This window comes from Marmota monax, unplaced genomic scaffold (genome assembly GCF_021218885.2).
Source record: "Marmota monax isolate L192 unplaced genomic scaffold, Marmota_monax_Labrador192_F-V1.1 WCK01_AAM20220418_F8-fsc00025, whole genome shotgun sequence".
NCBI lineage: Eukaryota > Metazoa > Chordata > Mammalia > Rodentia > Sciuridae > Marmota > Marmota monax.
In genome coordinates, this window is record NW_026691950.1 from 1,442,656 (window position 1) to 1,466,016 (window position 23,361).

The 23,361-nt window shown below is 36.8% G+C and overlaps 1 protein-coding gene and 1 pseudogene across 4 annotated transcripts in view; one reads left to right on the plus strand and one right to left on the minus strand.

Moving 5' to 3' along the window:
• Rfc1 (replication factor C subunit 1) overlaps positions 1 to 23,361 on the minus strand; it is a 110,704-nt gene that overhangs the window by 84,004 nt on the left and 3,339 nt on the right. For 3 of the 4 annotated variants that reach the window (XR_009227133.1, XR_009227131.1, XM_058580686.1), the window contains exons 1-4: positions 14,832 to 14,915; positions 10,491 to 10,619; positions 6,358 to 6,433; positions 3,735 to 3,857 (exon numbers count right to left, since the gene is read on the minus strand). Coding sequence is in view for 2 of the 4 variants with exons in the window: in XM_058580686.1 (XP_058436669.1) it covers positions 3,735 to 3,857; positions 6,358 to 6,433; positions 10,491 to 10,619; positions 14,832 to 14,900 (397 nt within the window). In the remaining 2 variants the exon portion in view is untranslated. Of the gene's footprint in view, positions 1 to 3,734; positions 3,858 to 6,357; positions 6,434 to 10,490; positions 10,620 to 14,831; positions 14,916 to 23,361 lie in introns of those variants that run through there. The other variant, XM_046450607.2, reaches the window with a different exon arrangement.
• On the plus strand, positions 15,594 to 16,681 carry LOC124109900 (hsc70-interacting protein-like; annotated as a pseudogene).

A 23,361-nucleotide genomic window follows, 5' to 3' on the forward strand; every position in this document is an offset into this window, starting at 1 on the left:
GTAGGTGCCATATTGAACAGTGCACATCTATAACAAAAGTGAGTCAAAGACCATTTCCAAAGTTCTAAAACATAATCGCATAATCAACAGAAAGCACTAAGTACCTAAACAAAAGCAGAATCTGCCTTTAAACGTAGACATAGGTTTATGAATAGAGTCAAAACATATTCAGAATTTACTATGTGTCAGTCCCAATTTTTAAGAACTTTTCAGGTATTAATCAATTGATATAACGCCACTCACTGATGTAGGTACTAGTAACATCCCCCTTTTACATATCTAGAAACAAAGACAAGATAAAATAGGTAAAGATTTAAGCAAGGTAGCCCAACACAGTGATGCACCCTGGAATACCGGCAGCTTGGGAGGCTAAGACAGGAGGATCACAAATTCAAGGTCTGTCTCAGCAATTTAGTGATACCCTAAGCAACTTAGTGAGACCTATCTCAAAATAAAAAATAAAAAGGGCCAGGAATGTGGCTCAGTGGTACACAGCCCCTGGGTTAAATCCTCAGTACCAAAAAAGAAAAAAGAAAAAAAAAATATTTAACCAAGGCTATGCTATACTACAAGAAAAACATCAAAGGTTGAGTTTTTTAAATGAGAATAAAAAAGATGAGCATAAAATAAAAGATACAGTATGGAATAGTAAACAAAAACTATATTTTGGAACTAACAGATTTTTATAACCAAATTATGTTATATAATACCTTTTTATAAGATGCTTCAAACTCTAAATAAATCATGTTATTTTAGATTAGAATTTGTATTTTTTTTTAATAGGGCCTAACTGAGTTGGTTAGGTCTCGCTTTTTTTTTTTTTTTTAATATTTTATGTTTATTTTCAGCGGACACAACATCTTTGTTTGTATGTGGTGCTGAGGATCGAACCCAGGCCACAGGCATGCCAGGCGAGCGCGCTACCACTTGAGCCATATCCCCAGCCCCTAGAATTTGTATTTTTAAGCTCTTATTACCACAAACATTTCATTTAACTTTAACTAGTAATGTAAAACGAATATGTTTAACATCTAGTATTGAAAATTAGTTCTAGCTTAAAGAAAAAATAAAGAATTGTTTTAAGATCATGGATTTTCAGGTAATTTGTTAGGCTCAAGAACTGTACTTTTCTTTTCTGAAACCCTTATTGTATGTCTGATCGTATTATGCTAATTTACTGTGGACTTTTTAATAGTCTCAATCTCATTCACTTATCATTTCAAAGAACAAAAAGTACAAGCCAGGCAAGGTGGCAATGGCGCAGGCCTATAATCCCAGCAGCTCAAGAGGCTGACACTGGAAGATCAAAACTTCAAAGCCAACCTCAGCAATGGCAGAGACATGTTAGGCAACTCAGTGAGACCTATCTCTAAAAAAATTACAAAAAAGTAGGGCTGGGGACGTAGCTCAATGGGTGAGTGCCCCTGAGTTCAATCCCCAGTAACCTCCACCCCGTCCCCCCCAAAAAAGTACAAGAAGATAAAGGCAGGCAAGAATAGAGCTAGTTTCTTTCCTATATTTCAGTTCTAAGGAAAAAATAGAAAGCTGCATAATAAGCATCACATTAGATGGGTACAATGTACCCCAAAACTTTGCCCTACAACAAGCAGATAATGCTTACTTACAAAATGATACAAACATTACCTAATGGTCATAAAAAGTTCAGATAAAATGCTAGACATCTCTTCAGTATACACATTCAAAAATTCCTCTACTGAAAAACAGTCCTGTGTTAAAGAAAATCTCTGATCAACCCTTAAACTGTCTGACCCCTTTTGTGTACTTAAAATCACAAGATAACACTAGTCTGATCCACAGTTGAAGGCCATGGCAGTTTACACACTGCTGTTTCAGGGTGCTACTGCAAAGCCTGATCACACCACCTTCAGTTACATAACAAACCTACTGCCATTTGTTTTCATTATCCCACCCACACACTCAAAACTTCACAAAGGTGGCCAGATCAGAAGGGGAGGGGGGCCTTAAAAAAATAGACCTCATTTATACAATGTGTCTGAGCAAATTTAGCAACAGGAGAAGGTTAGAAGTTCCAATGTGCCTCTGTCATAACAAAGAAATACATCAGTTTGCTAAAAATGTTTCAAAAATATGTTCACATCATTTACATTCTGCCTTTGATCAATTTGAACAATTTCATCAATAAATGCCTCATATAATGTTCACGTGTATGCTTTTTTTTAGGGTTTTGTTTTTGTTTTTTTTTTCCTTTTGACTGCCTAGCAGTAAATGTGTCAGGTACTGGGCTTGGCTCTTACATATAGATCATGCCATGTTATTCTGGTTAGGGTCTCCTCTAGGAGTTAAAAATACTAAATCAAAATGACTTTACCACTAACTTATCTGAAGCCTCCCCCCACCATGAAAATATAATTCAGAGATTCTCATACAAATAAACAACTTTTCATGAAACTTTAAGATTAGTACACAATTATTTATAAATGTCTTTTGTTCTTTGATCACTCTTACAACTGATCAAATAAATTTAAGTACAAAAACCATCCTTTATAAATATATATATGGTTGTAGTTGGACACAATACCTTTGTTTATTTATTTATTTATTTTTATGTGGTGCTAAGGATCGAACACATGCACTAGGCAAGCGCTCTACCGCTGAGCCACAACCTCAGCTCCCATTGTTTTTTTAATAATGATAAAATCTTTAGTGTCACCAGAGAAAGAGAATTCAAATCACATCTGTGCTAAATTATAAATAAGGCTAGACACAGTGGTACATTCCTGAAACCTCAGTTACTCAGTAGGATTTTAAGTTCAAAATCAGCCTTGGAAACAGTGAGACCTAGTCTCAAATTAAAAAATAAAAAACGTTGGGGCTGGGACTGTGGCTCAGTGGTCAAGCGCTCCCCTAGCACAGGCGGGACCTGGGTTCGATCCTCAGCACCACATAAAAATAAAGGCATTGTGTTGTGTCCATCTACATCTAAAAAATAAATATTAAAAAAATATATAAATAAATAAATAAAATAAAAAATGTGGGGCTGGGGTTGCAGCTCAGTGGTAGAGCATTTGCCTAGTATGTGCAAGGCCCTGGGTTCCATCCTCAGCACCAAATATAATTAATTGTGTCCAACTACAACTAAAAAAATAATAAAATAATAAAAAAAACTCTGGGGATGTAGCTCAGTGGTACAAAAACAAAAACAAAAAAAAAAAAAACAGAACAGGATATAGTGGCGCATGCCAACAATCCCAGCTGCTCAGAAGACTCAAGAGGATTGCAAGTTCAAGGCCAGCCTCAGCAATTTAGCTAGACCCTAAGCAACTTAGTGAGACTCTGCCTCAAAATAAAAAGGGATGGGGATGTAGCTCAGTGATGAATTGCTCCTGGGTGAAAGCCCACATATCTGTGTAATCACCATATTATTATGACTTTAGCATGCAAGATCAAAAAAAAAAACTTACATAAAAAAGTAGTTCTAAAATAACCCATTAATAATTCAATATATAATTCAAGATAAATCTTCAAAATATGATTCAATATAAAGCATTTTTTTTAAATTCCCCTTTAATTGGCCCTTTAGCCCACAGAAAATGCCAAAGATGACCATTCCCCTAATAAATATGATTCAACAAAACAAAAAAGGCACTGGAAATTCAATTCAAAATGAAGGAGATACAATTTAACATAAATGAAAAGTTCAAGAGCCTAACACTGCATGGCTCCAAATAACTGAACGTATTTAGTACCCTTACCTGTTTCTGAAATGTATGTAACAGGATCCTTCCGCAAAATTTTACTAGGTTTAGAAGACAATGGCAATTTTTCTGATTGCTTTTTGGCATTTTTTACCTGCACTGTCTCCTCTGATTCTGAATCTGTAGGTGAACAGAAAATAAAACTTTGAAAAGAAGTATTATAACATTCTTAAGTAGTTATTGTGAATCAACTCCTCAAGGCCCTTTTCAGAGCACATCTCTCTTGTAAATTGTCACCCGTTAGTTTTAGCCAGCAATAAGCCTGTATATTAGTTTCCTCTTACAAATCACCACAAAATTTATAACTTAAAACAACATAAATTTATCATCTTCGTGGTTCTGGAGGTTACAAGTCTGAAATGGATCTCACTGGTCAAAAAAAAAAAAAAAAAAAAAATCAAGGTGTCAACAGGGCTGTTCCTTGCTGGATCACTCAGGAAGGAATCACTTTCCCCGACTTTTCCAGCTGCTAGTGGCTGCCAACATTTCTTGGCTCATAGCCACTTCTTCCATCATCAGATCCAGCAATATCAAGTAGAGTCCTTCTCATTCTGCCATCTCTGATTCTCTGAACTTCCTCCATAATCTCTCTCTAAATTTCTTCTTCTGCCTTCCTACTTCTTGTGCACACAAAGCCCACCTCAATCCAGGATTATCTTCCTATTTGAAGGTCATCCGATTAGCCTCTGTAACTTTTATTTCCTTCTGTCACTTAACCTAACATATTCACAGGTTCTAGGAATTAGGCTCTAGGTATCTTTGGGGACCATTATTCTGCCCACCACAGCCTAATTGCCCAGAACACTTAAATATTATAAATCAGGACAAAGTGTGAGCACTTAGCATAATGTTTCATAAACTAGCTGTCCTTCCTCTTCCTCTGCACCATGCATTTATAAGTCCTGACTCATACTGTCTTAAATTATATCAAACAATTATATTGCAATAGTTTTCCAAACAAAGGAAACTCCTAGAGAATAGACACACACTTCTATAAATTCCTTACAACACAGAGCAATATGGGATGGGGATATAGCTCAGTTGGTAGAGTGCTTGCCTTGCAAGCATCAAGGCCCTGGGTTCAATCCCCAGAGCGTGTTCGCACATACATACACATAAACCAAAAAAAAACAGAGCAGTAAAAGACATATAATAAATACTAAATACTTTTAGAACTGAGGCAATACAATTTCTATCACTGTCAAAATCATGATAAAAAGTCTGGGTGTAGTGACACATACCTGGAATCCCAGCTACTCAAAGAGACTGAGACAGGTTGATTATTTGAGCCCAGGAGTTTGAGAGCAAAGTGAGCAACACAGTGAGATCCCATTTCAAAAGATAAATAAAGCTACTAGGAGACTTAGTATCACAAGTTCAAGGCCTTTTTAAATGCAAGCAAAAATGATTACATCTTTTAATCAAACACAAAAAATAAACTTTAGACCTCTGTTTTAAAAACAATATTCTAAGGGCTGGGGATGTGGCTCAAGTGGTAGCGTGCTCACCTAGCATGCGTGAGGCACTGGGTTCGATTCTCAGCACCACATAGAAACAAAATAAAGATATTGTGTTCGCCTAAAACTAAAAAATAAATATTAATAAATAAATAAAAATAAAAATATTTTAAGACACTCTTTTTAAATTCAACTTTCAAGAACCTCCAGCCCAAAGAAAAAATAATTATTTTTTAAAATATGGGCTGGGAATATAGCTAGTAGAGCTGATATAGTGCTTGGATAGTATGTATGAAGTCCTGAGTTTGATCCTCAGTACTGCGAATGAATGAATGAATGAATGAATGAATGCACCATAATCAAAGTAAATATGAGACATGCTACATGTTCTATCCCCATCTAAACAACCATAATACATTAATATATTTAGGTTCAGGGCTGGGGATATATGACATCCTGGAATTGATTCTAGCACCACAGAACACAACCATACATATACACATATACACACATATATACACACATGTATGAATAGATGCATATTAGATATAACATTCATGTTCTGATAAATTCTGCAATCGAATAAAATTGTTTTAGAGGGGCACAGTGTTACCTGCCTATAATCCCAGCACTTGGGAGTGAGGCAGGAGGTTCAAAACCAGCTGGGCAACATAGCAAGACCTCCATCTCAAAAAAAAAAAAAAATTACTTAATTAAAAAAAATTTTTTGGGGGGGGGGGAATAGTGCTAAGGATTGAACCCAGAGCCTTGTGCATATGAGGCAAGCACTCTACCAACTGAGCTATATCCCCAGCCCCTAAAAATTGATTTAATAGCCAGACACAGTGGCACACACCTGTAATCCCAGCAACTCAGAAGGCTGAAGCAGGATTGCAAATTCATTGTCAGCCCAGCAACTTAACGAGACCCTGTCTCAAAATAAAAAATAAAAAGAACTGGGGATATAGCTCAATGGTAAAGTACCCCTGGGTTCAATACCAGGTACCCCCCAAAAAAAATTTACTTGCACGTACAGCCCTATTCTCACAGTACTTATAAACATCATAGAGAACTAAGTGCCTCAGAACATCAGTTTGTAAAACACTGTTCTAAGAAATACAAAATAATTTTTAAACTTTAAAGGTCCTTAGAAGAACTATTACCTGAATCATAGATAATCCTCTTTTTCTTGTTTGGTTGCTTCTGTTTGGAGGCATCCTCTTTACAAGAGCTATTTACCTAAAAACATCATAATATAATTAGAACACAAAGAAGCCTATCATATAACATCCCTTTATTTTTCCCCCCTGATTAGTCTTGGGCTTAATGGTTCTCAAGAGCAATTTTGTTCCCAAGGAGACATATGTCAATGTTGGGAGACATTATTATTTATCACAACTGAGGGGGAGGAGGGTTATGGGACATCTAATAAGTAAACCAGAGATGCTACTGAACATCCTACCATTCACAGAACAGTCTTCCACAACAGCGTTTCTAGCCCAAAATGTTAATAATGCTCTTACTAGACTAAAGAAAAAGCCACACAATAACTATATCAGGATGTAAAGAATTACAGAAAAAGCTATATTATTATTGGGCCCCTCTTTCAATAACAAAAATGCGTAACAAAGAATAAAAGAATGTCAGATATTAAAAGACAAGGTGCTACAGTTTGAATCTTGAGTGCCCCCCAAAGACCCATGTGCTAAAGGCTTGGTTGCCAGGGTAGTATAGCACTATTGGGAGGCAGTGAAACTTTTTAAGTTATGAGGCAGATGGGGTGGGGTGGAGCTGTCCCCAAAAGGGGATTGTGAAACACTGAACCCTTTCTCTTTCTCTTTTGCCCCTTGGCCATGAAGTGAATAACTTTGCTCTGTTACATGCTCACACCATGATGTACTACCTCACCACCATACTAAAGCAATGGGATAAATCAAACATGGACTAGAACCTCCAAAACTGTGAGCAAAATAAACCTTTTCTCTTTGTAAGTTGACTATCCTAGCTATTTTATTATAGTAACAGAAAATTATCTTAACATTATATAAGGCATTACTTCCTAAAAAAATGAAACCTAAACTAAAATAAAATCTAAACTAGAAATAAAATCTAAACTAGAAACCCACTACTATCCAATGCCTGTTGGAAAAATAAAACCAAGGCAAAAGGCATTATTCATATTTTGTAATTAAACATCACATTTCTAACATTAAAATTTTCCAAAAAAGCATCAAGAAAGCAGGCAGCAAAAAAAAAAAAAAAAACCTGTAAACAATTAAAAGGTAAAAATATATGCTATTTCTATTCATAATGAAACTTCAAAAACATAAAATCAACTAGTTTGCTGGAAAATGGAACAAATGAACCATTATAATTCAATCTATATCATTAAATCAGAGAACAGAGTTAATAGCAACTACAATAATTCAAAAGTCAAAGATGTTTTTCTCCCAAAGGAAAGAACTACAGAAAAGGAATTCCAAATTCTGCCTATTATAAACTTTGCCCCAATTTCTGGTTTTCTCCTATCCTTTCTGGAACACCTCCAATCACTTAGCTAAAGTTAAACGAATTGAATAAAGATTTCTGCAGCTGCCTGTCACAGGGGAGGCAAGAATTTAGAGCTTAAATTCAGTCAAGTCAACTGCCTAATAAACCAAAAGAATCAACATTCTTTGGAATAATATAACAGAATCCAAAGTTCCTACACCATATCATTCACAATCTCCATGACAAATCCAAAATAACTAGACATACAAAGAAAGAAACAAATATGACCTATAATGACTGATTATATACAAACTTGAGTGGACCACAAGGTATGCCAGAAACAAAGTGTTTCTGCGAGGGTGCTTTTGGATGAGCTTAATAAATAGAATAAATCAATAATAGGCCAAGTTAAGCAGATACCCTCTGTTCAGTCGGCTTTTCATCACTGTGACCAAAATACCTGACAAGAACAATTTGAAGGAGGAAAAGATATTTTGGCTCCCAGTTTCAGAGACTCAATCTATGGTTGGCTGATTCCATAGCTCTGGTCACAAGTGATGCAGAACATCATGGCACAAGGTCATGGTAGAAGAAAGTAGCTCAGGACATGGGAACCAGGAAACAAGAGTTAGCTCTGCTCACCAGGGAGAGTTACACACCCAGTGACCTACTTCTTCCAGCCACACTCTGCCTGCCTGCAGTTATTGCCTAGTTAATCCATCAGTGGATTAACCACAGATTAGATCAGACCTCTTATACTTAATCATTTCATATCTGAAAATTCTTACATTGTCTCACACCATGAACTTTTGGGGGACACTTCATACCTAAACCATAACACTGCCCCTCATGTAGATGAACTTCAACCAAGTAGGTGGAGGCCTAAAAATAACAAAAGGCTAAATAAGAATTCTTTATGCCAGACTGCTCGCAGCTAGGACAACAGTTTTTTCCTGCCTTTGGACTATAACTGGAACGTCACCCTTCCTGGGTCTTAAGTTTGTCAGGCTTCAGACCAGAACCACACTATTAGCTCTCCTGTTTCTCAGGCCTTCAAACTTGAGACTAGAACTACACCATTAGCTCTCCAAGTCTCCAACTTGCCAACTGCAACTTTTTAGCCTCTGTAATCACATGAACCCATTCTTTGTAATAAATTTCTTTATACGTATATGTACACACAAACACATATATATACATAGGAGATATATATATATATCCTATTGGTTCTGTTTCTCTGGAGACCCCAATACAAATTTTAGTACTGAGAAATGGAATACTGCTATAAATACAAATAAATATATATATAAAATATATATAATAAATAAAAGTATAAAATAAATATAAGATACATAAAATATGGAAGCATCTTTAGAACTGAGTAATGGGTAAGAGCTACTAGGGTTTTGAGATACAAGCTAGAAGAAACCTAGATTGCCACAACTGTTAACAGAAATATGGACATTAAAGTCAATTCCAGTAAAGGCTCATAAAAAAAGAGGAGTTAAATGAGTGCTATAGTAAAAACTTCTTTCATCTCAGAGAATATGTATATTATCATGAACAGAATGTTCATAAAAATAAGAATGTAGGGCTTGGGATCTAGCTCAGTGGTAGTGTTTCCCTAGCATGCACAAGGGCCTTAGATCTGATACCCAACACAAAAAAAAGGAAGGAAAGAGTAAGAAATTATTGAAAACTAGAGTAAAGAACTTGGCTGAATTGTGTTCTTGTATTTTGAAAGACAGAACTTCTAAAGAAGAAAATTAGATATTTAGCTGAGAAGATTTCAGAGCAAAACGTTGATGGTGTAGCTTGAGTCCTGCTGATTGCTTATAGTAAAATGGAGGAGAGAGAGATGAATTGAAAAGGGATTGTTAAGCAAAAAGGAACCAGAACTTAAAACTTGAAAAATTCTCAGCCTGTTTATACTGCAAAAAATGAGAAAGCATGTTCTGAAGAGAATGCCCAAAACATCTGAATTAGCACTAAAGAGATTATGGGATTCCATAAGCACAAACACTACCAGTTTGAACTGAAGGGGATGGAGACAGAACAAAGGAAGGATGTGGGACTTCTTAGATTCTATAGGACAGAATAATAGTTATATTCTTCAGGGAAAAAAGGAAGAATAACAGCAAAGGCAATTCAGAGGTCATCAGAATTGCCTCTTCAGTTTCAACAGTGTGAAACCTGAAGCCGCTTGGTTTCAACAGACCAGACATCCTCCATCTGTAGCCTTGAAGGTGAGAGGTCCTGGAGAGCCACACAGGCAAGACTGCTGCCTAGGGCTATGGAGACAGAACTACCACCTAGTAGGTCTGGAAGATAGGGCATAAACCAAAAAAAATTATCCTTGAGCCTTAAAAATCTAATGTGCCCTGCTATATTTTAGACTTGCTTGACACCACCCACTATCCCTTTCTTCCTTCTGATGACTCCCTTTTGGAATGGGAAGGTCTAGCTTATGCCTGTTTCACCATGATATCTGGTTTCAAAGATTCACAGTTAGAGAGGATGAATCATACTTCAGATCTCACCTATATCTGATTTAGATGACATTTAGATGAGACTTTGGACTTTAAGACAATGCTGGAATGAATTTAGACTGTTTGTGGCTACTGAGATGGAATGAATGTACTTTGCATATGAGGGCACAATTTCAGATGACCATAGATGAAATGTTACACAGACCAAATGATCTGTCTATTAAATCTAATTTACTCATGGCTCCCAGTATATCAAGTTTAGGAACTCAGTTTATTTAACATTTCATACAATAAAAAATTACATTTGGAAAACTGACCTTGATTTCCTTTATTCCTTTCTTTCCTTTTAAAGTTTCTTCAACAGACTTTGTTTTCTCATTCTTCTTTACTGTTTCACTTACAAGTTTTTTTCCACTTGGTATAACTCCAAAGAATTTCCGAATATCCTAAGAGAAAATAAAGACTCATAAATAAATAGTAATCATATAATATTCTAAGTTCAACAATAAATGGCACAGCTTTACTCACACACTGGTTTACCCTAAGTAATTTCTCCATACCAAGATAGTTCCATGCATGCAGTGACATCATTTTAATGTAGAAAAGCTACCTGATAAGATTACCTGCATTAAAAACAATTTGCGGGGAGGAGGAGGGGCTGAGGTTGTGGCTCAGTGGTAGAGCGCTCGCCTAGCACATGTGAGGCCCTGGGTTCAATCCTAAGCACCACATAAAAATAAACAAATAAAATAAAGTTTAAAAAAAAAAAAATTTGCCAGGCTGGGATATGGCTCAGTGGTAGAGTACTTGCCTAGCATGTGCAAAGTCTCAGGTATTTATTGATCATGTATGTACAACATAACCCAGCATAGCTGGGGAGAAAACAAAAAGTTGAAGAATATGATCTTTATCCATGGAATGTATTCTTCAGTTTAAGAGAAGTATAACTCTTTCAACCCTAATCTCTCTTAGTTGCTAGGAAAGCTTGAAGTTACTTTTTTCTTTATATGATTTTCCCAAATTTCCGAAGAAAAACTTGGGGTGCTCATTACAATATGTTCTTCTTACTCTACTCCATATTCATCTTTAGAATTCACACCAATCCAATGCAACTTTACAATTTATAATTAAAATTACTAACTTTTCTCTTACTTTGCATGCATTTTCCCTAACTTTCTAGAATCTGGTCTTGAAGAAACAATTGTATAGAGGAAATAGACATGAGAATAAAAAAAAACTTGGTGGGACTCTATGATCTAGAGTTTTCTATCTGTGTGACCTTGAACAAGTTGCTTTAACTTGTCTGTTTTCTCATACACAAAGTGGAACTAATCAAGCTGTGCTTTATGAGAATTAATTATGAATCTAACACAATGTGACTCAGCAAAAAGCTTCATTGCTGAACTACTATCCCTTCACAACACCGAAACATCTCCATTTATAAATATGTTTACAGGCAAGGGTGTAAGGATCACAAAATAATAAGAATTCGAAATCTTAAATTCCAAAGAACTAAGTTCAAGAACCAGCTGTAGGGGCTGGGGCTGAGGCTCAGTGGTAGAGCGCTTGCCCAGCATGTGTAAGGCACTGGGTTCAATCCTTAACACCACATAAAAATAAACAAATAAAATAAAGGCATTCTGTCAATCTACAACTACAAAAAAATGAAGAAAAAAAAAAAAACAGCTGTACCATTTTCCTATCCTTCATGTTCATAATTTTTAACTTTTTTATCCCTCCAACTTCTCTCTTTATTCTTTGAGAGAAATGACTACAAAAGTACTTTTATAAGAAAAGATGGCAATTATTTGCTGGATCTAAGCAATAACTGTCATACTCATATGATATCAAAAACCTCAAAGTGTTTTTTTCAAGACACAAACAGCTTTGGTCTAAGCCAATAAACAAAGCAGACAAATGAGGCACAGAGGCATGTTAACATAAGAGATGAGAGAAAGATTAAAGACTTCCCTGATTTTAAACCCTCTTTTGTAAATCTCCTAATATAGAAAAGTTATAAATCCATTAATTAAGTCTGAATCTTAAAAAAAAAACCAAAAACACTGCTTATAGAATGGATACCTCATCTCTAACACTGAAACATCTTGTGAGGTACTAAAGCAAAGAATAGAAAAAGAGCCTTGGGGCTGGGGCTCAGTGGCAGCTCACTTGCCTGGTACATGTGAGGCACTGGGTTCGATTCTCAGCACCACGTAAAAATAAATAAAAGTAAAGATCTATCAACAACTAAAAAATATTTTTAAAAAAGACAGCCTTCCTTATAACTTGCAAAGAATCAAGATTAAGGCTGACTACTTTATAGCTTCTGAAGGAAATGGGTTTCACATCAGTTTCACTTTTTGAAATTACACAGTGATTCTTCACTAAAATAGTGATGATTATTTAAACACACAAAGAGTTGCATCATGGAAATACCAAAACTTGAACCATCAGTGTACTAAGTTTTGAATAGTAGGTCTTTTTAACATCCATGTACAACCCGGTTTTGGGCCACAAATGCTTAAAACTCCAAAGAAAACAAAATATAATTCAGAGAATAAAACTATCAGTAACTCTGAACACTCTGATTTTATCTCTACTGCCATTCTTAACACTGTCACACCCTTTCCTTCCTAATTCTTTCCATTCTTTCCTTACCTTTTCCCTAATTCTACCCACTCCCTCCCCCCACATCCCTATACTCTGAAGCATAAAAGAAATAAATGCATCCTGATCTCACTCAATATGTACTAAAAACCTAAACTTTTAGAAAAGAATTGTCATAAACAACTTCTTAGGACTCTTTCCAGTGTGAGCAGCTGTAGAACACAAACATGCAAGAAGCAAAGGTCAGCAATTAGGCTAATTAATTTATATAGTGTGACTTTACCTTACCCTTCCAATTAACATTTCCTTTCTAATACTCTACATCTTCAAAGATTTCATGCAATGCAGATAAATCCTAGTATCTAATCATATTATCAAAGAATGGCTCTCAACACTTCCTTTGCCTGCCAGAATATTTGAGTAAAAAGGAAGAAAAGGGAACAAATTTTAAAATTTACTTTTATAATCTTGGCAAGGGGAAAGCCTTCTAAGCAGAAAACCAAAGCTATAAACATCATAAGGTCTGACTAGATAAAAATCAAAAAAGATGCCAAAAAGTTAAAATAGAGGCAACCAAAAACTGTCTACAACATTTGTAAATATATGTAATACATAAATGAGTTCCTACAAATCAACAGAAGATAAGCCAATGTAACAATAAAAGCTAGTAATAGACAAGTTAAAAATGAAATGCAAACAACCAACACACAGAAGACGCTCAACTTCACAAATAATAAACAGATAAATTAAAATTTGATTGGTTTCCTCTAAGCTTTAAAAGACTGATAATGCTGAAATTCATCAAGGATGTGGGGAAACAGATGCTCACAACGCTGAGAGAAGTAAAAACTGGCATAACCTTCCTGGAAGATAATTCAGCAATACTTATCAAAATCTTTTTTTTTTTAATATTTTTAGTTACAGACAGACACAATATTTTTGTTTTATTTATTTTTATGTTGTGTTTAGGATTGAACCCAGTGCCTCACATGTGCTAGGCAAGTACTCTACCACTGGGCTACAACCCCAGCACCACTTATCAAAATCTTAAATGTAGCCAGGATGTAGCATGCCTGTAGCCCCAGCTACTAGGGAAGTAAAACTTTATTTTATTTTATTTTTTTTTATTTATTTTAGTTTTCGGCGGACACAACATCTTTGTTTGTATGTGGTGCTAAGGATCGAACCCGGGCCGCACGCATGCCAGGCGAGCACGCTACCGCTTGAGCCACATCCCCAGCCCGGAAGTAAAACTTTAAATGTGCACATACCACTTGTCCCAGAATATAGTTTTTCTTTGACCATTTCTGGGGAGCAGAAACCAAAAAAGAGCAGTTATTAACTATTCTTTCTTTGAACAAACAGGTCAATTCAAGCCAGGCAAAAGATTCAGGCAAAGATCACATAAAAGTTAAATAACAAATTTTAACAGAAAAACTAAGTAAAATGCTTAGTTTTCATATTTGACTTACAGCAACTGGACACAGATTTATGTCTTTTGATAATTCTGTGTGGTGAATAGTGCAAATAAAATTAAAATACATTCCCACTTTATAAATGAATGGAATGAATAATTAAGTCCGACAAACAAGTTTTCCACTTACTATGAGACTCGTGGCATGAGTTACTTCATTTCTCTGTCCTTTTTCGTCTCCTCATGATGCCACCTGCCTCACGGACCCCTATGAGGATTAGCAGTGGCACACCAAAAACCTCCGGAATGGAAACTGGTCCTCTCACTCCAAATCTCTATCCTAGTTTTCAACTTGACCATGGCTGCCTCCTCAGAGTGTTCCTATAACTCAAGGGACTATGCAAATGCAGATGTAGGCACCAATTAGCTACGTGCACTTTCCCCTCCTACCATTTTTTAAAAATATTTTTTAGCTGTCAATGGACTTTTTTTTTTTTAATTTATTTTATGTGGTGCTGAGAATCAAACCCAGTGCCTCACACACTCGGTGAGGATTGAACCCAGTGCACTCTACCACTGAGCCACAACCCCAGCCTCCTCCTACTATTTTTGATACACTTGATCCTTTTAAGCTTACAGGTAGGCTCTGTGCCAGGGACTTAGGATGCAAAGTTGAGTGCTCCTTTATGAGAAAAAATGCCTTCATGAAGCTTCCTGGAAGACAAATGGGTACATTAGTACATAAAGGCTTAATACAGTACAGAGCACTGGGTTCAATCCTCAGCACCACATAAAAATAAAAAGCTAACCACAAGGCTATGAAAGCACGGGGAGCACTTAATACAGGACTGAAGAAGCAACACCTGAACTGAGGCTTAACAACTGATGCTCATAGAAAGTTAAGTTTAAAGACATTTGTTAGTTCCATACAGCAAGCTTGTCTATCTTACTACCATATCTCAAGTACAGGGTCAGTACACCAGATTAAATAGATGTTTGATTAATTTTCAATGACTACATAAATGGTTATTCCTAAAACCACTCACCTTCAAACCTGGGATCAGAAAAAAAGGCTCTGGATTATGTAAAATGAAATTGTGGTAATTTCTTTTTGTTTTTGCAGTACTGAGGACTGAACCCAGAGTCTCACACATGCTAGGCAAGCACTCTACCACCAAGCTACATCCCCCTCGACCTTTTTTTTTTTTTTGAGACAGTGTCTCTCTAAATTGGAGAGGCTAACCTTGAATGTGATCCTCCTGCCTCAGTCACCAGAATCACTGGGATTAACTGTGTGTGGCTTAGATTTGTTTTGAAATATGGGGCTGCAGCCTGGGCAGCGGCAGCGGAGGCCCTCTGCCTCCCACCTCCAACCATGCACATCCAGTACTGATGACAAATGGGTACATTAGTACATAAAGACCTAAATACAGTACAGAGCACTGGGTTCAATCCTCACCGAGTGAGTGAGTTTCAGGTCTTCCTGAAAAATGTGTGGGCAGGACAGAAGCATTCTGCATGCAGAGGAAATACAAAGTACACTTCCTGAGGAAATGGGGAGGGTGTGGCAGTTACAGGGTCACCTGCTACTCATAAATCTAAATCAGAAGAAAATATGGAGGAAGAAAAAGTAGAAAGAAGGCAAAGAAAAAGAGGCAGGCAAATTATTGAGGGAAGTAATCTAAAAATTTACAGCGAAGGTGCAACTGAACCAGACACAAACAACCTCAAGAAATGGGAGATGGAAATGTAGCAATAACGGAGGTGATGAGAGGCCAGGCAAGAGAGGAGAAAGGGGCTGCCACTGCAGCCCTAAATGATGGTGGACTAAGCATAGCCATTGACCTGTTCACTGATGCCATCATGCCAAATCTCCTGGTGGCCATTCTGTATACTAAGAGAGCCAGCATTTTCAAATTAGAACAGCCAAATGCTGCCATCTGGAACTGTGACAGAGCCATTCCAATACATCCTGATTCAGCTCAGTCTTCCAAGAGGCAAGGGAAAGTACATATTCTTCTGGGACACTGGGAAGTAGCAGCCTATGATCTTGCCTTGCCTGTGTCTCAATTAGAATGCTAGAGCGAATGCTGAAAGAAGTTCAAGGGAGGGCCTGGAAACTTGCAGAACACAGAGAAAGTACAAGTAAAAGCAGGAAGATGAGAGATCAGTGAAAGCCTAGAAAGGGTTAAGAAGGCTTGAGAAGAGCACAAAGAAGCCAGCTGACAATCAAAAGCTCAGAATGGCTCTTTTCCAGGTTGCTTTCCTGGAGGAATGCCCGGTAATTTTCCTGCAGGAATGCCTGGAATGGGAGGAATGCCTGGGTTCAGTGAAATTCTTAGTGACACAAAGGTTCTTGCAGCTATGCAGAAGCCTGGTGTTATGGAGGACTTCCAGAATGTGGCCCAGAATCTGGCAAACATGTCAAAATACCTGAGCAACCCATTCAGCAGTAAACTGTGAGCCAAATTTGGAGGTAAAGCATAATGCCCTCCTGACAGCCCTTCCTGAAGGAAAAGCAATCTAGATCACCTAATGGATGCCACAGTAACAGAACAGTGAACCTCTGATGTCTCACCTCAGGACAGCTGAGTGTTGTGAAGCTAATCCCACAGCTCTGCACCAAAGGCAGCTGAAGCTTTCAATAGTGGTTTGCCAGGGGGTACTCACTCAGGTCATGTTTTCCTACTAGAAATTACAAATACTTTTTAAACGTTGTATTTAAAACAAAGTAAAAGGGTGCATCAATTCCTAAATTTAAAAATAAATTTGTATCAAAAAAATCTTTAATTGGAGTTCATATTTCGGTATTAATTTTAAGAAGTTAAAACTGTGCATTATTTGTGAGCTGAATTATTAAAGTTAACTTTCTATATTTGATCTTTATGTTACTCTCCTGTCTTAAAACAATACTGTGGCTAAGGAAAAAAAAAAAAAAAACACTTTCATTTTAATAGGGTACTTCCTCTTCTTCAAAATTTGTTTTAGCCAAACAAGTTACTTTTTTAAAAAATCAGAAATATCACTACATACAAAATTGATGTTACTGATACATCAAAGTGTGGCACCTGCCTCAAGAACTTCCCTGAGGAAGACACCATGAGAAACAGAAGCGTTATTTGAGAAACCTTTGAACATTAACAGGTTCTAAACAGGAAGACTTGCAAGGTCCTGAGTCAGTTTCCTTTATTCACTACTCATCTATTCATTCAATAAGAAATACTACTGAATCCCAGTGGACATGGGAGGCTGAGGCAGGAGGCTTCTAAGTTCAAGGGCAGCCTCAGCAACTTAGCAAGGCCCTAAGTAACTTAGAGAGACCCTGTCTCAAAATACCAAGAAAAAAAAAAAAAAAAAAGGCTGGGAAGTAGCTCAGTGGTTAAGCAACCCTTGTTTCAATCCCCAGTACCAAAAGAAAAAAAAAAAAACCTTATTGAGTCCAAGAACTAACTATTCTTAGGGCTTGGTATAAACATAACAAGCAAAAATTTGTTCTCATGGAACTTAATTCTACTTTCTGCTCTCATCTTTCTGGCTTTAGAAAACAAAGCTGAGCATAGGAAATAAAAAACAGATGCCATAAAGCACAGTACAGGAAGAGAAATGGGGACTAGAAACCATTCTCCCAACACAGCCTAGAATCTACTGACCATCTGGTAGGCTCCTTCCATGACAATGAAAACATTCACTTCCATTTTTAGGTGTGTGCAAGAGGACAGGAAAGACTGAAGTCACATTCAATATCATAGAAACTTAAGACTACTCTCTCAATTAAATAATATAGAGCAAAAGTTTTCAGGTATCTGACCCAAAAATATAAACCAACACTGGCAAAATTCAACAGAATTTGAAATAATTATATAATTCAGGTTTAAAAACTAAGGTCCCCTTTCAAACTTGCATAACTAGGATAACTGAAGCATTTGAGACGGCTGTGCCTGATCTAATGGTTTATTTCATAAGTTTAACATTTCCACCAGGGCTAACATTGTATAAGTCAACTTTTTAGAATTGAGTTCTGATCCAAAAAAACAAATATTAACTACTTGAATGAGCACAATTCAGATCAAACCCAAAAGAGACCTACAACATAATATAGCACAACAATGTAGTTCTCTAGGTTACCTTATTCGTTGTAATGAAATGTTTTGATAGCTTACATATAAAGTCATGTAGAAAGGACTAGAGAAAATGTCTTCATACCAACAAGTTTTACCTTCTAGTTTTTTTTTTATTGGAGATACAAAGTTTATCTGTACTTATTCACTCATCAAACATTTCAGAAAATGCATCATGTACCACTCTATACAATAGTTCCCTATCCTTGTGGTCCATCCCCTTGCAGAGCTTGTAAGCCACTGACAGAGGTACCCACTTGTTAAAATATGCCAAAGCACACGTCAAGGAAAAAAAAAATGAATGGTTTTTTCACTAACAATACCAGCAGTGTTTGCACTTTCATAAATCTGGTGAAAGGTATGAATACATTCCCCAAAAATACACAAAAACAAACATGCACAGAAAACTCTGTATGGAGGGTTAGGGGTATAGCTTAGAGGTCCATCACTTGCCTTGTATGTGGGATTCCCTGGGTTCCATACCCAGCTCTGAGGGGGTTTTTTATTTGTTTTAATTAGTTACACAGTACAATGGCCTTGACATATCATACATTTGTGAGGTTTTTTTTAGTTTTGTTTTGTTTTGTTTTGTTAAATATGGAATGCAGTTCTGGGGATTTTCCCAAATCCTATCACGAAATCCAAGTTAACAACTTTGAACCCACACTCATATTGTGTGAGCTAACAGGTACCCACTTAACCTCCATACAACTTAAAATACACACCTTCCAATCTTGCCCTCCACTCCAAACCTCCTTTGAGCTCCATACACTTCTGTCCAAATGCGCAAAGGGGCCTCCAACTCATAATGACCATCTTCTTCTGGCATTTGCTTCTGTCCTTTGATCTCCCATCTCCACACACTGTACTTCTGTTCACCCAAGAAGGTACAAGCGCATTGTCTTTCCTCCTCATTCTGACTCTCCACCTACTCCTCTAACCTAATCTTGCTCCCAAATACTGCTGTATTCTCCCTTCCATTCCTATTGCCACTGCCCTGATTCAGAAATTCATTTATTTACTTATTTAACAAACCCTTATGTATTGTGTCCATCTACAACTAAAAAAAAAAAAAAAAAAGGTGAGAAAATTGAGAACACCAAGACATTCTCTAATAAAAGGCCAGGCGCTGTGGTGCATCCGTAATCTCAGCAGCTCAAGAGGTTGAGGCACGAGGATCTTGAGTCCAAAGCCAACCTCAGCAATAGCCAGGCACTAAGCAACTCAGTGAGATCCTGTCTCTAAATAAAATATAAAATAGGGCTGGGGATGTGTCTCAGTTGTCGAGTGCCCCTGAGTTTAATCTCCAGTAACGCCCCTCTCCCAAAAAAAGGTTTGAAATTTAAGATGTACTTAAATATAAGCAAAGGCTACTTGCATTTTTCTCATTTAAGGTATAACTAACAATCTACAACACTATTAGAGAGAAGTATTGCATATCAGGCAGCCCAAATACAATCTGAATATACATAGGCTAAAACAAAATATCTGACTTTGTCAAACTCAAACACACACACACACACACACACACAAATAAATAAGGCATTTAGTATGTCTTCAACCCATATCAAGATGTTTCCTCCTTGGTTGGTTGATTTCAAAACTATTAATAGAGGGCTGGGGTTGTGGCTCAGTGGTAGACCACTTGCCTAGCATGTTGTGAGGACCTGGGTTCGATTCTCAGCACCACATATAAATAAAAAAATAGAGGTCTATTGACAACTAAAAAAAATAGAGATTAAAAAAATGTTTTTGCAACAAACCCTCCTAAACCCACAGAAATGAGTAGTACCACAATGACCTTTAAGCTTTAGAATGTCAGAGTACAAAAGCTGATATATATTTACTTTGAGGTGTAACCAAAGGAACTCTAATTACTGCTAATGGGCTCAACCAACATGCAAGTAATACTTGCTTATGAAAATGTGAACAGAAACAAATTATGTCACTGTGGTCATTTATCTTCTAGAGTATAGTATTTTATGCAAAATAAGTATCACAGTGCTCTGCAGAGTGATTTCCAAAATACTGTATGTTGGTCTCACTTCTCTATTTTGACAGTATTGATGAAATATAAATATTTCTGTTTAATATTTTTAAATAGCCAACCAGATTCACAAGCAGAAACAGCAGAAATTGATTATGAACATACATTACCAAATCTCTAAATATAAAAATCTCTTATCTTGAACTAATCACTAAAATGCAAAACTATATTTCTGAATAAAATATACACTGAAGTAGCTGGTGACAGCATAGCAAATAAAATTTGAGATAGTTTAACAATTTTAAAGTATTTTAAATTTTATTAAGATCTTTGGAAGCAAAAAGTAAGCTCGAAGAAAGCTTTCCCCCTAAGATCCCCCTAAGACCATTTGTATTTAACATTGTGGCAGTTCTAGTAAAGAAAAGAATTTGGCAAATGCCAGGTATGGTGTTGCTCACCTATAATCCCAGCTACATGGGAGGCTGAGGCAAAAGGATCACAAGGTTAGATTAGCCTGGTCAATTTAATGAGACACTATCTCAAAATAAATTAAGGGCTGGAGGTATGGCTCAATGGTACAGCCCTTGCCAAGCATGTGTGAGACCTGGGTTTAATCCCTAGTACAGCAAAACACACACAAACACAAATAGGCAAGAAAACAAAATAAAAGATACCTAGATTGGACAAGACTCTCTTTTCACAGACTAAAAAAATAAGTCTTACACATTGGGGTTCGGGGCATGGCTCAGTGGAAGAGCACTTGCATAGCACACTTGAGGTGCTAGGTTTGATCCCCGGTACCACACACAAAAAATAATATTTGCCTGTGGATCAGCTAATCAATGAGTTATGGAACTATGTACATTTCTCTGGGCAAAAATTTGCATACAATTCACATTTATCAAAGGGAACTGTGAGCCAAAGAGAAGTTACAAACTACCATCCTATAATATAACTTGTGCACAGCTGTTTCAAAAGAAAATTATGGAATGGAATTTTAGTCTAGGTTTTTGCTAGATATATTTTTTAATTTGTTTTTAGTTGGCAATGGACTTTTATCTTTATTTATATGTGGTGCTGAGAATCAAACCCAAGGCCTCACACATGCTAAGCAAGTGCTCTACCACTGAGCTACAACCCCAGCCCCACTAGATATTTTTGTAATGGACATTGGAGGGCTTAACTAAATACCGGAGGATGCAAAATTCCTACTACTTTTTAGAACCTTTTCCCATTAACAGTAAAACTGACCAACTTGATCATTTCTTTTTCTTTTTTTTTTTTGTAGTTGTAGATGGACAGCATGCTTTATTTTATTTGTTTATTTTTATGTGGTGCTGATGATCAAACCCAGTGTCTCATACATGCTAGGCAAGTGCTCTGCCACTGGGCTACAGCCCCAGTCCTTCGCCATTTATTTTCTGCAAAGAGGACTGTTTTTCATCTTAAGTTTCTCAAGTTTATATCCAGAGTGTCCCCCAGAATTTCCTGAGTTAAAGGCTTGGTTGCCAGTCTGTGGCACTACTGGGAGGTAGTGGAAATTCTAGGAGGGGGGCCTAATGGGAGAATGGTAAGTCTTTGGGGATATGCCCTTAAAGGATACTGGGACTCCAATTTCTCCCCTTTCCTTGTTTCCTGTGGTCAGGAGGTAAGCAGCTTTGTTCCACCATGTACCCCAGGCACCATGATGTTCTGCCCTGCCATGGGCCCAAAAGCAATGGAGCCAGCCAACTGTGGACTGAAGCCTCTAAAATCATGAACCAAAATAAATGTTTCCTCCTTGGAAGTTGTTTATCTCAGGTATTTTGTCACAGTGATGGAAAGCTAACCAACACACTCACATAGAAAATCATAAGAAATCCTTTATAAAACTATCAGAATAAATGAGTTCAACAAGAATACAAGATCAATATACAAAATTCAACCATATTTATTTATTTATTTATTTTTTAGTTTTCGGCAGACACAACATCTTTGTTTGTATGTGGTTCTGAGGATCGAACCCGGGCTGCACGCATGCCAGGCAAGCACACTACCGCTTGAGCCACATCCCCAGCCCCAACCATATTTATTTTTTTTTAATTTTTTTTTTTTTTTAGCTTTAGGTGGACACAATATCTTTATTTTATTTTTATGCGGTGCTGAGGATGGAACCCAGTGCCTCACAGATGCCAGGCGAGCGCGCTACCACTTGAGCCATATCACCAGCCCTCAACCATATTTCTATACTCTTGCAAATGAACAATCCAAAACTGAAATGAACAACTCCAAAGGCTGGGAGTATAGCTTGGTGGTACAGCACTTGCCTAGTACCTATGAGGCCCTCAATATGAGGCCAAATCTCTAAAAAGGAAAAAAAAAATTCATTTAAAATATCACCAAAAATAATAAATTATAGGAATATATTTAACAAAAAGAAGTGTAAGCCAGGCATAGTGGCAAACACCTATATTCCAGCAACCTGGGAGGCTGAGGCAAAAAGACTGCAAGTTTGAGGCCAGGTTCAGTAATTAGGCAAGGCCCTAAGCAACTTATCAAGACCCTGTCTCGAAATAAGAAAATCAAAAAGGCTGGGGATATAGCTCAGTAGTAAAGCACCCCTGGGTTCAATCCCCAGTACCCACCACCCCACTGCCAAAAACAAAAAAGAAAAAGTGTAAAATTCAAAATGTTATTTGAAAAAAATCAAAGATCTAAACAAATAGGAAGACATTACATGTTCATAGATCAGAAGACAATATATTTAAGATGGCAATATTCCCCAAATTGATCTACAGTTTCAACACATTTCTTATCGAAATCCTAGCTACTCTGCTTATTCTAAAATGCATATGGAAATTTAAGAGACTGGAATAGCCAAAACAATCTTGGAGGAAAAAAAAAAAAGTTGGAGGACTCTTACTTCCAAAAGATTTCAAAAATTATCAAAAAGCCACATTAAGAAAGATAGTGCACTGCAACATTAGAATAGACAGAGACCAAAGAAATAGAATTTAAGAATCCAACAAATCTAAATCACATTTAGAGTCAACTGATTTTTGCCAACTGTGCCAAGATAATTC